The sequence below is a fragment of the Pseudorasbora parva genome, chromosome 1 (assembly GCF_024679245.1).
Source record: "Pseudorasbora parva isolate DD20220531a chromosome 1, ASM2467924v1, whole genome shotgun sequence".
Classification (NCBI taxonomy): domain Eukaryota; kingdom Metazoa; phylum Chordata; class Actinopteri; order Cypriniformes; family Gobionidae; genus Pseudorasbora; species Pseudorasbora parva.
The window spans coordinates 62,147,576-62,165,711 of NC_090172.1; the positions used below are offsets into that span (position 1 = coordinate 62,147,576).

General features: G+C 40.4%; 1 protein-coding gene across 1 annotated transcript in view; it reads right to left on the reverse strand.

Annotated features, from left to right (window-relative positions):
• The window catches only part of LOC137070960 (B-cell receptor CD22-like), a 34,671-nt gene that overhangs the window by 15,022 nt on the left and 1,513 nt on the right, over nucleotides 1–18,136 (reverse strand). Inside the window, exons 2-3 of the mRNA XM_067438591.1 lie at nucleotides 12,996–13,250; nucleotides 12,579–12,845 (exon numbers count right to left, since the gene is read on the reverse strand). Coding sequence (XP_067294692.1) covers nucleotides 12,579–12,845; nucleotides 12,996–13,250 — 522 coding nt within the window. The remainder of the gene's footprint in view (nucleotides 1–12,578; nucleotides 12,846–12,995; nucleotides 13,251–18,136) is intronic.

An 18,136-nucleotide genomic window follows, 5' to 3' on the forward strand; every position in this document is an offset into this window, starting at 1 on the left:
CGGTTCTGAAATCAAACCACTGAGGGTGCTCCAGTAAAGTGCAGGCTAAGCCACGGCTCCTCCATAGCAGTGTACAGTGAGAAATGTATGATTATTTATTATGATATAAGTCCTCACTTTTACCAATAATTGGAATTTCAAAAAAAAAATTGCTACAAATTGTCTAGTAATCAATTAGTCTGCCTTTATATTGCTTTAGTGTGTCACTAGTATTTTAATGTCATTTTCCTGAGAACCAGACAAAAAGATTTTAGATTTCATATATACGGATGCTAGGGTGGAGGCGATTCACAAAGAGTGGACTGCAGCTGGAGTCAGTGCTTCAAGAACCACTACACACAGATGTATGCAAGACATGGGTTTCAGCTTCACATTCCTTGTCCATCATGGCCTCCTAATAATCCCCATATAATGATTGGCGAAATCACTGTCTCCTCTCCACCAATCAGCTGGTGTGTGGTGAGCGTTCTGGCGCAATATGGCTGCCATCGCATCATCCATGTGGATGCTGCACATTGGTGATGGCTGAGGAGATTCTCCCATAAAGCGCTTTCGGTATCTAGAAAAGTGCTATATACATGTAATGAATTATTAATTGTTAATTAATTATTATTAATTAACTTGCGTCAAGCCACTCTTGAACAACAGACAGTGTACGAAGCGTCTCACTTGGGCTAAAGATAAAAAGGACTGCTGAGTGGTCCAAAGTTATGTTCTCTGATGAAAGTAAAATTTGCATTTCCTTTGGAAATCAGGGTCCCAGAGTCTGGAGGAAGAGAGGAAAGGCACACAATCCATGTTGCTTGAGGTCCAGTGTAAAGTGTCCACAGTCAGTGATGGTTTGGGGAGCCATGTCTTTTGCTGGTGTTGGTCCGCTGTGTTTTCTGAGGTCCAAGTTCAACAGAGCCGTATACCAGGAAGTTTTAGAGCACTTCTTGTTTTCTTGCTGCTGACCAACTTCATGGAGATGCAAATTTCATTTCCCAACAGGACTTGGCACCTGCACACAGTACCTGGTTTAAGGTCTATGGTATCCCTATTCTTAACTGGCCAGCAAACTCACCTGACCTTAACCCCATAGAAAATCTATGTGTAATTGTTAAGAGGAAGATGCGATAAGACAGACCTAACAAAGCAGAAGAGCTGAAGGCCACTATCAGAGCAACCTGGGCTTTCATATTGATGTTTTATAAAAAAAATTCGGGAGAAGCATGTTCAGACAATTAAAACTAATTAAACACTTGATTACTCTGGGTTTGGGTAAAAAATCTGATCAGCATGGAGCCCTCCCCAGAAAGCATGCCAAATATGCATAATACTTATCTATTTAATTGATGTAAGTGTGAACTCGTGAAACACCTGAGCAGAGCCACAAACTGATCGACTCCATGCCACGCCGCATCATACCTGTCAAGTATCCCGTTTTGGCCAGGAAAGTCCCGTATTTTACCCTTATTTCCCGCCGTCCTACCGTATTAGTATTTTACTGTAAATCTCCTGTATTTTAATCTGCGTTATTAAAAAATAATAATACCGGAGTAAAAAAAAAAAAAAACGTTTCCAATCTGAGATCTGTAACTAGCCTCGCGATACTGCCATCTGCAGTAGCCTGCCCTACAGTACTGTAGGTGACAGTTGTCACGAGGTTAGTGTGTGAGGTCAGATGGCGATTGACAACGCGGGAAAAAAACAAAAAACAAAACAGAGAACGGATGATGGATATAATGATAGAGACGGAAGGCACTCCTGCCAAAAAAACAAAACCCTCGTGATGGGACAGTGAATTTAATATTCTGAAGAGGAGCAGGATGGGGGACAGTCACGCACTTTGTAACTGCAACTTCAGCATCTCACATCCGTATCATGTGCGACAGCGGAAGATCTTTTGAAGTGACAGTAACCACTTATAATGACAATGTAAAGAACAAAAGTAATTGCTCACTAAATATGCTCTGCTCTTGACTAAATAACTTCAGTACCTTTAATAAGGATTAATCTAGATATAATTCATAACTTATGCAGTGCAAACTGATTACAATTTATGTATATTTCCTACTTGTTGTTATACAGGTAGGTAGAGCAAAGGTACAAATGAAATGTACTGTTATTATGGGTTTATGTGAGGATTTATGCACCAACAAAAATCTCCTGGATTTTGATAACCAAATGTTGACAGGTATGCGCCGCATTGCTGCATAAATTCAGGCAAAAGTAGCCCCAACGAAGTGTTGAGTACTGTACATGTTCATACTTTTCACGTTCATACAGTCCCTGACAAAAGTCTTGTCGCTTATCTATTTTCTAGAAATACCTGATATTAACCTGACTTTTAATTAATTAATTGGTGTTAGAAATAGCTCATATGAAAAGCTTAAACCCTCCCAAATGATGTTTAATGCACTGAAATAAATAATGTTCACAGAAAAAATATTTATCATTTAATCAAGACGGAAAGGTCAAATTTTGGCAAGACAAAAGTTGTGTCGCCTATACAGAAATTGAACAAATTTACAGCAAATACAAAAATATGTCAGCAAATTAAGTTGTGGTGCTGTGAGATCCAAATTTAATATCTTGTATGACTTCTATGAGCTTGAAGGACTGCATCCATGCGGTTTGGCAAGGATTTATACAATTCATTGATGAAGTCATCAGGAATAGCTAAGAAAGCAGTCTTGCATGCCTCCCAGAGTTCATCAATATTCTTTGGTTTCGTCTTCCATGCGTCCTCTTTCATCCTACCCCACATATGCTCAATGATGTTCATGTCTGGTGACTGGGCTGGCCAATCCTGGAGCATCTTGATCTTCTTCGCCTTGAGGAACTTTGATGTGGAGATGGAAGTATGCGATGGAGCACCGTCCTGCTGCAGAATTTGGCCTCTTTTATGGTTGGGAATATAAGAGGTAGCTAAGATTTCTTGGTATTTTAGACTATTGATGTTGCCTTCCACCCTGCAGATCTCTCGCACACCCCCACACTGGATGTAACCCCAGACCATGATTTTTCCGCCACCAAACTTCACTGTTTTCTGGGTGAATCTCGGATCCATTCTGGCTCCAATAGGTCTCCTGCAATATTTGCGGCGACTGTGGTGTAATTCAACAGAAGATTCATCTGAAAAATCCACCTTCTGCCACTTTTCCAGCATCCATCCTTTTAGCAGGCTGTGGACCTTGGCAAATGCCACACGGTTTTTCAATTGTCTTTTGTTTAGTGCTGGCTTCTGGGCACTGATTCGACCATGGAGGCCATTTCGAGACAGAATCCGACAAACTGTTCTGGGTGACACAGGGACTTCAGGTGACCAGGTCTCGTGGAGCTCTGCTGCAGTGGAAAATGGGCTGGCCTTGGATTTTCGAGCCAACAAACGGTCCTCTCGAGCAGTTGTCTTGCGGGGTCTGCCTGACCTGGGCTTGTCAAAAACGTCTCCAGTCTCTTCAAATCTTTTTTTTATCCTCTGTACTTGACGCTGAGACACATTGAAGGTGTCTGCCACATCAGCAGTGGATCTGGTCTTCAGCCTCTTGATAATCAAAACTTTAGTCTCTGGGTGAATCTTAGGCATGTTTGCAGAGGTCTAGTTGCAGTTGATGTGAAGGTCTAGCGTACTGGGGTTCTTTTTATACACACTTGAGACCTAATTGATCCATTATTAGTCAAAGGTGAAGCTCATATGACAAGGCCACAACACTTATGTCTTTGCAAAAATTGATTCAATGGGCTTTACCAAGCTGTGAATATTGGAATACTTTTTGAAAGTTTAGTTTTTCACTGAAACATTATCACAAAAGCTGGTGGGATTAAAATGAGCCATTTCTTGTAAAAAAATCTTGATTAGAAATATATTTCAGCGGCACTTAAGGTCAATTTGTACACAAGTGACATGACTTTTGTCAGGGACTGTACTTTTCAGTTGGCCAAGATTTCTAAAATTCCTTTCTTTGTATTCGTCTTAAGTAAAATTTTAATTTCCTGAGATATCATCCAAATGAAAAGAAATAAACATTTGAAATATATCAGTCTGTGAGTAATGAATGAATATAATACACAAGTTACACTTTTTGTGTATAAGCAATGCTACGTAAAATGTGTTTGTGTGTTTATCGGAAACAATTTGACGAATCAACATGAATTCAATCCCCAATCCCTGACACAGGCTGAAGATGATCTGGTTCAACTTTAGTGAAAATTGGATGAACCGTCTAGGACGAGTTTGCAAAAGTAGGTTTTTGGGAAAATTCAAAATGGCGGGAAATATATAATGACGGAAATTATGTCATAAGGTGAAATCCAATGAAAATCAGTGGAAAATGTGGATGAATTTTGCTTCTATCCCTTAAAGTTCAAAAGTTATTATCATAAACATGAGTGCAACTTTGGACAGGTGGTGGTGCTAAAGGGATTGCGTTAGAGACACCAAAATTGGTGTATTTAATGCTGGGACTGTCCTCTTTCAGAATGTCAAATAATTACAACTTTCCCACAAACGGTTCTATGGGCTGCCATAGACTTCAATGGCAGAAAAAAAAAAATTGGGAATGGATACAATGGGTGCCTCTTTTAGTGCTTGGCCCCTAATAATAATAATATAAAACTGTATTTTAAAATAATATTATAATATTGCGTATAATACTATAGACAAATTATTTTTTGATAGAATTATTACTTCCCTTTCAGAGAACTCGAGCTGTGTCGAAATGCTGTGAGAACGCCTCTGTGTGATTGCGTCATGAAGCGTGTGTCGAATCAGTCCAATCGGAAAATGGAACGTGATATGGGCGGGTGACGTCATAGACCCAGAAACTATAGAAAATACAGAAACTAGCTTCTGCGCCTTCAGTAAGCAATCTGTGTGAATCTGTCTGTCAAAATTTGGTGTTTTTGTCTGTCTTTAGTGAATGCTAGGCAGGAGTTTTCCACCTTTGTTAAATATTGAAAGAAACATAAAGAGAAAAAAAGAGAAATATGGCGAGCAACAGCAATTCACTATATGTGTTCATCCCTGCCTTCGCTTCATCACGGGTGGGGATACACATTCTATGTGTGTTGCTTGCTTGGGAGTACAGCATGCCAAAGCAGCTCTCGAGGGGGCTGCTTTGAGCATTGTGAGCGGCTTTCATTAAAGGGGGAGTGAAATGCTGTTTCATGCATACTGAGCTTTTTACACTGTTAAAGACTTGGATTCCGCAAAAGCTTTAGTATCTGAGAGGGATAATGCAGGCTTGATTGGTACAGTGCTGGAGTTCCTGCAGGACAGATTCTCAGCAGGGTTGACCCCCTGCACAATAAAGGTGTACGTCGTTCGTACAAGGGTTCCCAAATGGGACTTGGCCACTGTGCTTCAGGGCCTGTTTGTGGCTCTGTTTGAGCCTATAAAGGAGGTGTCAGACAAGTTTTTGACACTAAAGACTACCTTTCTTCTGGCTATTTCGTCTCTTAAAAGAATTGGAGACATTCAGTCCCTTTCGGTGGTTCCCTCGTGCTTGGAATTTGCACCCGGTATGGTGAAAGCTTTTATCCTTTCTAGACCAGGTTATGTCCCTAAGGTTTGCAGGTTCCTAGCGGTCCTATTGTTCTGCAGGCCTTCTGTCCTCCTCCTTTCCAGACGTCAGACCAAGATAAACTCAATCTGCTATGTCCGGTTAGGGCACTAGATGTATATGTCCACAGAGCTGCCCTGTGGAGAAAAGCTGATCAATTGTTTGTCTGTTTTGGCGCACCTAAAAGAGGGTACCCTTCATCTATGCAGAGGATAAGCAAGTGGGTGGTCGAGGTCATCTCACTCGCTTATGAGGTGGCCGGACAGCATTCCCCCTTGGCAGTCCGGGCCCACTCTACCAGGGGTAAGGCTGCCTCTAAAGCTTTGTTGTCTGGGGCTCCTCTCCAGGATGTTTGTAATGCGGCAGGCTGGTCCTCGCCTCTTAAGTACTTTAGGATCTACGAACTGGGCGTAGCCTTTTAATCTGAGCTGTGCATTAATTTGAGTCATGACAGATATTATTGGATGTCTTGATGTAGCACAAGAGAAGCAGATAACTTGATCTTGATCCTTAAAGGGCATATTGCAGGTTACATTCTTTTTTCCAAAATGAATTTATAACCATGTATGAAATAGTATATGTTTTTAGGCCTACGTAAATCCAGTTTTAATATTGATGAATACAAATTAATGAAAAGTGTGAGACTGTATGCATTTGTGCTAATGTACGTATGAAAATTATGTGCTGGTAATGTAAGTATTTTATTCATGCCATGTATGTACATTCAAGTTCACTCAAATGCATACAATGGCCCTCATTTATCAAAAGTGCGTACACCAAATTTCCAGCGTACACCTTGCGTACACCCAAACCCACGGTGACTTCGAGATTTATCAATATGGACGTTGGCGTACGGCACGCTCAAATCCTACGCCAGCTCAGGAGGTGGTGTACGCACGTTTGAGTTAGTGGGAAAATGCGCAGAAAAGCAATTCCTAACACCACAAAACGCACTGACAAGATAAGCTATATGACCCACTGTTAAAAACCACAACAACAACATTTAGTGTTTATTTTTGTGTAACATGAACGTCAATGTTTAATTTGTGTGACTTTACCAAAATGTTTGATCTGTAGGCATATGTATTCCTCCAGTCGCGAGCCTGTGCGCTTTATCTGACGTTTCAGGCCCGCCTGGCCCGCAGCTGCGCACGGACTGGGACTAAAATAATTCAGACTGACAAAATAATAAAAATGACCTTCTTCTTTTAAATAATAATAAAATCAATAAAAACGGCATTTTCTTCTAAATAACAAGCGTCATTAAGAATAATAATCATAATAATAAGAAGAAGAATCTTACAAATTGTCATGTAATTATTAATGTGAATGAATCTTACTCCACATCACATCATCATCACTATTGTACACCCCAATACATGCCGTGATACGAAATTAAATGCTAATTGTTTCAAAACGTGCTGTAAAATAATGCATTGTGATGGTAATTTATCATCCAAACAGCTATTTAAACTGCTGGAGTGCGCTTCTCAACCCCCACACTAACAGTAGCTACTCGTAATTTGGGTCCATATTTTGTTTTTGTGAGCGCCTTTAATCCCACTCTTTAAACTCCCAAATAAAACAATTTCGGGTTTTTTTCCACTTCCCTGGTGATGGTCTCGATGGGCGCATCTCAATCATCTCAATAGTTCAGTAGTCAGAGCACTGATCCGGGAGTCAGCCCGTTGACTTATGTCCTAATCAGTGCCCTGACTAAGTGGACTAGTGAGATGATTGAGCGCGCCCGATCTCCACGTCTGAGAAGTTTCGTTTCTTTGCCGTCTTCTGTGTGTCCATGGTGTAAAATGAGGGCGTGGGGGAGGCGGAGACTTGAATATATAGGGGCGTGTTATTCTAATGACGATCGTTTTCAGCCGCGGGATTTATCAAGGGCAAGTATTGCGTACACCTGAATTGCAGAGGTGCGCACAGTTTCATAAATCAGGCGGTGAGAGGAGTGTAAGCATAATCTTACGCCAACATATACACCCGTTTCTACGCAAGATTGATAAATGAGGGCCAGTAACACTAATGTTATACTGTCTGTGGTTTGGAAGCTGGCAGGAGGAGTGATGGTCCTTCAGAGATGAGGCTCAAAGAAAACGTGAACTGTGCACCGTAAATCTTGATTTTTTAAACATTTGATAACTACCAAATCAGTCATAATGAGAAACCGCTAATGTTATATCACATAATGTTTAGTGTGGACAGATATTAGTGAGTGTGCATGCATGATGGTCAAAGCTTATTAGTTTTTGTTATTGGTAAGAATCGAGACTCCTAGATGACCAATTTGCTATTGCCTGATACATGATAATTATCTGTACAGTATTGTAATCCGAGTACAGTGTTCATATCATTAGCTAACACTGGTCTCTCATCGAGAAACTGCCCTTTTCTCCACTGTTTCTCCTCACACAACAACTCAATGGCCCTCATTTATCAATCTTGCGTAGAAACTGGTGTATATGTTGGCGTAAGATTATGCTTACACTCCTCTCATCGCCTGATTTATGAAGCTGTACGCACCTCTGCAATCCAGGTGTACGCAATACTTGCCCTTGATAAATGCCGCGGCTGAAAACGATCGTCATTAGAATAACACGCCCCTATATATTCAAGTCTCCGCCTCCCCCACGCCCTCATTTTACGCCATGGACAAACAGAAGACGGCAAAGAAGCGAAACTTCTCCGACGTGGAGATCGGGCGCGCTCAATCATATCACTAGTTCACTAGTTCACTAGGACATAAGTCAATGGGCTGACTCCCTGATCAGTGCCCTGACTACTGAACTAGTGAGATGATTGAGACGCGCCCATCGAGACCATCACCAGGGAAGTGGAAAAAACCCCAAAATTGTTTTATTTGGGAGTTTAAAGAGTGGGAATAAAGACACCTACAAAAACAAAATATGGACCCAAATTACGAGTAGCTACGCTTAATAGAGTGGATGAGAAAGCGCACTCCAGCAGTTTAAATAGCTGTTTGGATGATAAATTACCATCACAATGCATTATTTTACAGCACGTTTTGAAACAATTAGCATTTAATGTCGTATCACGGCACATGTATTGGGGTGTACAATAGTGATGATGTATTGTGGAGTAAGATTCATTCACATTAATAATTACATGACAATTTGTAAGATTCTTCTTCTTATTATTATGATTATTATTCTTAATGACGCTTGTTATTTAGAAGAAGATTATTATTATTATTATTATTTAAAAGAAGAAGGTCATTTTTATTATTTTGTCAGTCTGAATTATTTTAGTCCCAGTCCGTGCGCAGCTGCCGGGCCAGGCGGGCCTGAAACGTCAGATAAAGCGCACAGGCTCGCGACTGGAGGAATAGGCTACATATGCCTAAAAATCAAACGCTTTGGTAAAGCCACACAAATTAAACATTGACGTTCATGTTGCACAAAAATAAACACTGAATGTTGTTGTTGTGGTTTTTAACAGTGGGTCATATAGCATATCTTGTCAGTGGCCCTCATTTATCAAAAGTGCGTACACCAAATTTCCAGCGTACACCTTGCGTACACCCAAACCCACGGTGACTTTGAGATTTATCAATATGGACGTTGGCGTACGGCACGCTCAAATCCTACGGCAGCTCAGGAGGTGGTGTACGCACGTTTGAGTTAGTGAGAAAATGCGCAGAAAAACAACAACACCACAAAACGCACTGACAAGATATGCTATATGACCCACCGTAAACAACAACATTTAGTGTTTATTTGTGTGCAACATGAACGTCAATGTTTAATTTGTGTGACTTTACCAAAGCGTTTGATCTGTAGGCATATGTATTCCTCCAGTCGCGAGCCTGTGCGCTTTATCTGACGTTTCAGGCCCGCCTGGCCCGGCAGCTGCGCACGGACTGGGACTAAAATAATTCAGACTGACAAAATAATAAAAATGGCCTTCTTCTTTTAAATAATAATAAAATCAATAAAAACGGCATTCTTCTTCTAAATAACAAGCGTCATTAAGAATAATAATCATAATAATAAGAAGAAGAATCTTACAAATTGTCATGTAATTATTAATGTGAATGAATCTTACTCCACAATACATCATCACTATTGTACACCCCAATACATGTGCCGTGATACGAAATTAAATGCTAATTGTTTCAAAACGTGCTGTAAAATAATGCATTGTGATGGTAATTTATCATCCAAACAGCTATTTAAACTGCTGGAGTGCGCTTCTCAACCCCCACACTAACAGTAGCTACTCGTAATTTGGGTCCATATTTTGTTTTTGTAGGTGCCTTTAATCCCACTCTTTAAACTCCCAAATAAAACAATTTCGGGTTTTTTTTCCACTTCCCTGGTGATGGTCTCGATGGGCGTGTCTCAATCATCTCAATAGTTCACTAGTCAGAGCACTGATCCGGGAGTCAGCCCGTTGACTTATGCCCTAATCAGTGCCCTGACTAGTGGACTAGTGAGATGATTTAGCGCGCCCGATCTCCACGTCGGAGAAGTTTCGTTTCTTTGCCGTCTTCTGTTTGTCCATGGCGTAAAATGAGGGCGTGCGGGAGGCGGAGTCTTGAATATATAGGGGCGTGTTATTCTAATGACGATCGTTTTCAGCCGTGGGATTTATCAAGGGCAAGTATTGCGTACACCTGAATTGCAGAGGTGCGCACAGTTTCATAAATCAGGCGGTGAGAGGAGTGTAAGCATAATCTTACGCCAACATATACACCCGTTTCTACGCAAGATTGATAAATGAGGGCCAGTGTGTTTTGTGGTGTTAGGAATTGTTTTTCTGCGCATTTTCACACTAACTCCAAACGTGCGTACACCACCTCCTGAGCTGGCGTAGGATTTGAGCGTGCCGTACGCCAACGTCCATATTGATAAATCTCAAAGTCACCGTGGGTTTGGGTGTACGCAAGGTGTACGCTGGAAATTTGGTGTACGCACTTTTGATAAATGAGGGCCATTGTGTCTCCTCTGACCGTTGTTCTGTCTAACCCTGGCCTGTAATTCTGTGTCATAATTGTACGTCTGTGGTTGCCATATGACTATTAATAAACATTCACAATTTCCTCAGCGTCTGAAATGTCATTGCGATTCGTTTTCCTGTCGTTGAAATTCACTGCACTCCCTCCCGTTACGTCACTTCCGGTTTTGGCATTTTTAGATGCGGAAGCAACATTTTCTCGCAAAAATTCTCATGGAATCTAGTTTACATTACACTATTTTTTAATACATTGTTTCACTGACTCTAACCTGCAATATGCCCTTTAATAAACTTTAATTAATGCTGTTTATTACGTGACTCTGGCTATGTTATTCCCAGATAACAACCGCCAAAATTTAATAACACATCGCTCATCTGGGTACTACGAGTTATATTGACCGGTACTACTTATATTCTTAACGTGAATCGAGTCATGTGTATATGACATTCTTCTTTCAGACAAATCAAATATATATATATATATATATATATATATATATATATATATATATATATATATATATATATATATATATATATATATATATATATATATATATATATATATATATATATAGAAAGTCCTGGCTAATCTAAGCTTTGTAATGACAGTAGATGTAGCTCTGTTTTTGAAGTCCATTAAAACTGCATCTGTCCGTCAAATAACGTGTTCCCCATGGCTCTGGGGATATGATAAAGGCATATCGTCCGATCGCATTCCGTATTCAACTTATGGGAAAAGTGTTGAAAGTGCCTGCAGTTCAAAAGGCTGTACATATATCTTGAATTGCGAGAAGGCACTTTCAACTCTTTTTCCATGGAAGGCGATCGGCCGGAGCTTTAAGTTTTAAATATGGACAATTTTCTTACACAAACGCAGCGATTCGCTTCAGAAGCCCCCAGAGCCGTGTTAGACGATCTGGGATCTGTCGAATCATCTCACGGGTTCGGGTAGCTACCCGATGGGTCGACCCGCAAATTTAGCTGAAACAGGTGAAAACATCCAACTGTGTCGGATACGGGTGCGAGTCAGGTCGGACAAGGGGGAAAAACGTGCCAACATAAAAAATGTATGCATATTTTTAGGAACACATCTACAAAATTATGTCTTGCCTGTATTTCAAGTTAATAAAATAATTTCAAAACAATCTGTGTTTTTGTGTCTCGCCGCCACGCGCCCTCCCTGGATTCTCTCACTTTCAAAAACTCACACAAGGTTTCAAGGGGGTCGCGCACACCGGACTCAAAGCTCAGCGCCGGACACGCACATTATATACGCGTGACCTCAGTTAATCCACTTCTGACAGAAGAGCTGCACGACGTGTATCTTGTTGCACAGGGTGAAATCAGTACATTGGTGCTCTGTGGCGCGGCAGGATTTTGAACAACTTCCTGAGTCACCACGGACAGGCGCCGAATGTCGCTGCTGGTGCGCACACTCATTGAAAATAATGTGTTCGAATTTTAAAGACGTGGCGCGGTGCTGTAATTACTTTTGTATGGCCTAGCAAAAAATGTGTGGGCCTATATAATGTTATATGCTAAACTGTTTTTATTTCGGGTGCCGGTTTTATTTTAAGTGGGTCGGGTCAGGTGAAGATTTGAATTAGTGCTCCATGTCGTAAAACGGGTCAGAAGCGGTTTAATGGTACAGGCGGGTGCAGATTAACAAAATCGGACCCAGATTTAGAACAACATGAGGGCGAGTAAATGATGACAGAACTAAGTTATCCAGTCATCATCTATCTCTGCTTATCTTCATTTATATTAAATGCATCGTAATTTTAACTTACTCTCATCTTGTTTGCTCGGTCATTATGAGTAATGTGTGACTGTATGGCGGTTTTATGCTCTTCTAACATGAGAGCTCTCATAAAGAAGACATGAAGATACAGATCCTGTGAGCTTGTACAATCAGACGCTGTAAATTACAGTTCAGTCTGTCTAACATGAAGCAGAAATGTTTACAAGTACAGTTTATTTTTTCATTTGCAGTTTATTAATTGTTCCTCATCTGAGCAGATCCTGATGTCAGTGATGATCACTCACCCGTCACAGTCAGAGTCACTTCATCACTCGAGTCAGAGCAGACTGATCCTGATCCTGATCCTGATCCTCTACAGCCGTCACACCAGCACATCTGTGTGTGATCTACAGTGATCTTGAACTCTTTCTCATTAGAGCGCTGATCTTTACCATCACACTGCCATCTGTATGTCCATCCTTCCCCCTGTACGTCACATGTGAGAGTGACAGTCTCTCCTCTGAATATCTGTGATGGTTCAGGCTTTACAGTCAGAACAGCTTTAGGTCTCTCTGTAATTGAAGAAACAGATGTTATGATATTGCATCCAAAAAGGCAGATCTAAGTGAATTGTAACTAACTGCACAAATGAAGATAAGGTAATGGACATTTTTTGGGCAGAAATACCGTTTAGCAAGATCCTTTCAGTGAGGATCACTTACCCGACACATTCAGAGTCACTTCATCACTCCAGTAAGAGCAGCCTCGACCACAGCCTTGACACATGCATTTCTGTGTGTGATCTGGAGTGATCTTCATCTCTTTCTCATTAGATTTGAGCTGTTTATTTTCTCCACACTGCCATGTGTATGTTACATTTCCCTCCTGTACGCCACATGTGAGAGTGACAGTCTCTCCTCTGAATATCTGTGATGGTTCAGACTTTACAGTCAGAACAGCTTTAGGTGCCTCGGCAGCTGCACAAACAGAAGTTATGATACAACATCCAAAGAAACCAAGATAAGTAAGAATAGTGAAAATGGCAGTGTGTGTATTTCTTGTCTGTGTCTAATAATAGTGCAATACAACTAAAATATCAATAAATTACTAACTGCTCTGGAAACCTCATACAAGATGAGAACAATAAACTCATCATTTACTCAATATACAACCTTCTCCTTTTCTTCTCTGCAATTTAAAGCCCCTCTTATCATGTCATTATACTTCTGAGCATAACTTATTTTAACTGCCGGTCCTGCAGATTTTCCTTAAATGACATCAGGAGGATCAGGCCCTTGCTATCGGAGCTACACAACTCCTTGTCGAAGCTCTTGTTCTCTCCAGACGGGACTATTGTAATGGCCTTACCGCATCAGTCAAACCGCTGCAGCTGATCCCAGAATGCATCAGCGAGAACGATCTTTCACAAGCCAAAGAGATAACCTCTCCTCATAAACGTGCACTGGGTGCCAATTGCCACGTGTATCAAAATAAAGCAAAGACTTTATATATAGGAAAAGTGCACTCTGATTACTTATGAATAGGAGAAAGTGCAAAGCTCAATGTGGCGAATAAGCCCCGCCTTTTAAATGAAAGAGCCAATCGTTGATTAGTAAAGTCACTGCGTCCCTGCAGCTGCCTTTAAAAGCTCCAGTTGCTATAGAACCAGGCAGTGTTCAGAGGATTGCGCATTAGCTTTGTTCAGAATGAAAACTGCAGGTTTGTCGTCATAATTCAAACACCTAGAAACCAAATGTATGAGACAGTTGTTGTCAGATTCATTGGTGATTTGAAATATGAAATTGAATCATAAGCTTGTCAAAAAGTTTTGTATAATTTGATGTTTGCCCGTTTGAAGAGATGGAGCTGCACTCTCATGCCCGAGAGGTATTTCAAAGATGGCCGCCGAGTGAAAGGACTTGTCTTAAAGGGATTTTGATTTAAGGCACTAATGTTTGCCTTCAGAACAATCACTGGCTCTGCACCCCTGTACCTAAACTCATTACTCCAGACTTATGTGCGCTCCAGAAGCTTGGGTTCTGTTCACTGCTGGTGGAATAACCTGCCCATCTCAACCCGAACTGCTGAGTCTGTAACCATTTTTTAAAGAAACAACTAAAGAGGCATCTTCAACAATAATCCTAACACTTAGGACTATTATTCTATATCCATTTAAAAAAACAACCTCTCTACATGTACTGTGCTGGACTTACTGGGACTACCCTTTGGAAATAAGTATGCTTCAAATTCATTTAATTAAGTATATTAGTAAAGTTCAAGTGTATTTTTAAGTATATTTTATGTACTAATATCAATGTAGCTACTAGTATTCTAAGTGTGGATGCTCATAAAATGGCCTTATGGGTGCTTGGTTTTTTATTTCAGGGGTTCGATCTTCTCTCGACTCTTTGACTAGAGTAGGCATGTCGCATATTAATTGTTCTAGGAACTCAAAGTATATTAAAATGTTTGTATATTTTTTGTAGCTCTATAATTATGTTATTTTTGAGGTCATTTGTAGCATAAAGGGCCTAAAAACATAAACTCAAGCCTAGGGTCCCCCAGTTTATTTGTGCTGCTTGTAAATTGTTCATTTGTTTGTATTTTAGTACTGACTGTTTACTTGTCTTAATAATTATTAAAATACTATTAATACTTTTTTTGTGTGTGTCGTAATTTTTTTTGCAGAGCAAGTACAAATCTATATTAATCAAATAGATAGTTAGTTTCAAGACCTGCCTCTTTTGTTATAAAATGAAGTTTTGGAGTTTAACTTAAATTAAGTTTTAAGTTTACTTCCAATCACTATTAGTGAGAGAGTGAGAGAGAGACAACTGAAAAGGGCTCTTAAAAATGAGTCGATTCACCTCTATGAAATCGATTCCCAGCCCTACGCAAGACTGTCCCATATCTTAAAAATACCAAAGTGTAGTGCTCTTAATGCACAGTAAACCCACACTTCGGAGCGGTGTTTGAGGCTAAGCGTATTCCATCATGCATTTTGTTCGGGAACTCGTGTGTCCTGAAATCGTGAGATATTGAGAAAAACCTTCCACTGCAAGTTAATTTAATTAGACATTAATTTGATAGTAAAACATAGTGCTGCAGATTTTATTTGTGCAAAGATGAGTAGGCTGTGTGTATTTTGTACAACATTTGTAACTTCTTTTCATCACTTAATTAGAACAACATTTTAAACAACTGAATGACATTTAGACATTTATTTTAAAATATAAAGGAGTGCACATAGAAAAAAACTCTGTAAACACTATAAGTGTAGCCTAGAAATCTAGACGCACCCTAGCGGCAGCAAATTTAATCTGCCCGCGAGTGTCGTCTAGCAACTCTCAATACCCTTCTGAGCTGTAATCGCCAAACTCTTGCCGGGCCAATCACATCGTGTATAGAGTTGGCGGGCGGGGCCATAATGACGACGGCCGAATTGCGTTTGCGTGCTTCTAGTAAACACAGAAACTGGCGAACAGCGGCGGTCTTTCGAATCAGCTTTGACCGTGACTCTGGAAGACTTGGAGTTAAGCTTTTCTCTGAGAAAAGAACAAAGAACGGCCCTGAAGTCAGTCTTAAAAAGGGAAGATGTGTTCTGAGTTTTGCCGACCGGATCCGGTGAATGTTTAATCTGTCAGTGAGCTCTGTTTCACCTTCGTTGCTCTGGTTGGTGTAGCGCTATCCTATCGCGTGCAGAGGGAGTTTGAAAGACGACCGTTTATCCGCCCCTCAGATTGAGCTGTCAATGGTGAGTTTCCAGACCAAACATCTTGATGTGGGTCTGGCTTGTCAGGCTACTATAAGTGTGTCCCATCGGGTAATTGAAAGTTCAATACACCTTATGAGGTCACAGTTACATACAATTAAAGACTCGAAATCAAACTGAAAATCAAAACTAGTTTTTTGAAGTTTTTTAGCTTGTAGCATGACTATGTTAGCCTTAAGGTTATGAATAAGCTGGTGTGTTCCAAAACAATGACAAAATTCGCATTTAGGAGATGTAAGCTTTCAAAACTTACAGTCTCTCACTTCTGCTAAAATGAATCACAAATTTTGATGACATCATCGCAGACTTCATCTTCTCATCACATCTTCTGTCCAATCAAATGCTCTCTAGAATCTGAAGCATCCCGCCCTCTACACTATAATAGACGCTTCGCTGTCGTTGAAATCAGTCTGATCACACATTTACTATTTCCTACATGGTGAAATGCACTCGACTGTCACAGCTTTAGTGCCATAGTGGAGGAGGAGGAACTACAAAATACAGATGTTAAATGACAAAATGACCATGTAGAGTTCATACACTACACGGTTGACTATGTAGTGTATAGTGAACAGTGCATCATATGGGGCACAACTATAGTTAATATCAGAGCCGTTGACTAGAGACTCGAGATGCGGATCATATGCGCAAGTCTGCGCAGACAACAAAATACATCGGACCCTCTGAATTTAGCCCAAACCCAAAGTACTCCCCCATCCCAGGATAGAAATAGTTAGAAGATAGAAGTGAGGAGATGGGGTGGTGGAGGGATGCTGCAAACTGTGATGGAACAGAGGTAAGTCTGCTGTATATAAACCTCCTGGTGTTACCTGAGATGATTATTTGAACACTCTGGCCAAATACAGGAAATACATCATGTAAGTAGACAAGTGGTCAAGTGCAAAGACTGCAAGTGTGGGTATTTGGACAGGACATTTATATTTGATAGTGATCTTCTATCACTTCTTTCTGCTTCTTCTTCACCTGTGTCTTCATCTGGATAGTCTGTACTCTTTTTAATGATGTGTAATAGCGCCCCCTTGGGTATAACAGTGAAACCGTGGATGGCTGGTTTCAGGTTTGTCAGGCCTTATGATCACCTTTGGTCTCTAATATCACTTAAAACATCCAGATATAGTTTAAACATTAATCATACGAGACATTAGTTTCATACACAGCTCATCTGCATCAGTAAGGACCCAATAAATGACACAAACACTCTTAACACTATATCCATTTTCTGTCCGTGTGTTATATGTGTGAAAATTTGAAGAAAATATAAATATAGAAATCACCTTGAGTGTGTCCAGGGCGGATGTTTGAAATCAGCACTAAAAAGCAAAAAGAGACACACACACACACACACACACACACACACACACACACACACACACACACACACACACACACACACACACACACACACACACACACACACACACACACACACACTTAATATTAGCAAGATATGCTAAACGGACTCACAACAAATTAAATATATTTTTTTAAAAAATATTCGAAGCGAGAGATCTCTAGACTTTCACGTCTATATAAGGCAGTTAATAATAACTGGACATATTGAGGGTGAAAGAAAGGAAGTGTGAAGAAACCATATTTAAGAATATCTTTGCTGTCATGACAACTGAAACCACAGTGTGAAGAGAAGCTCATGCCAACGGACTGTGGAGATTATTTCTCATGCCATCAGTGCTATATAGGAAGTGACATCATTGGTCAGTAACGTCACCACATCACAATTAAGACTAAGACTTCTTTAGTGCCTTTATGGGTCTTGAGAGAGGAAATGACATTGGTGTCAGTGAAGGCCTTTCTGAGCCATCGGATTTCAACACTAATATCTTCATCTGTGTGTGAAGATGAACGGAGGTCTGACGGGTGTCCAACGACATTAGGGTGAGGAATTAATGACAGAAGTTACATTTTAGGGTGTAATTTAACCCCTTTAAGTCTAAGATGCTCAAACTGCTGAAAGTGAAGATCGACTGAAGACAACAGACAGTAACAGAACACGACAGCATCTGCGATTCAACATTACAAACCATAAACTGAACGACTGAAGAATCACAGTAA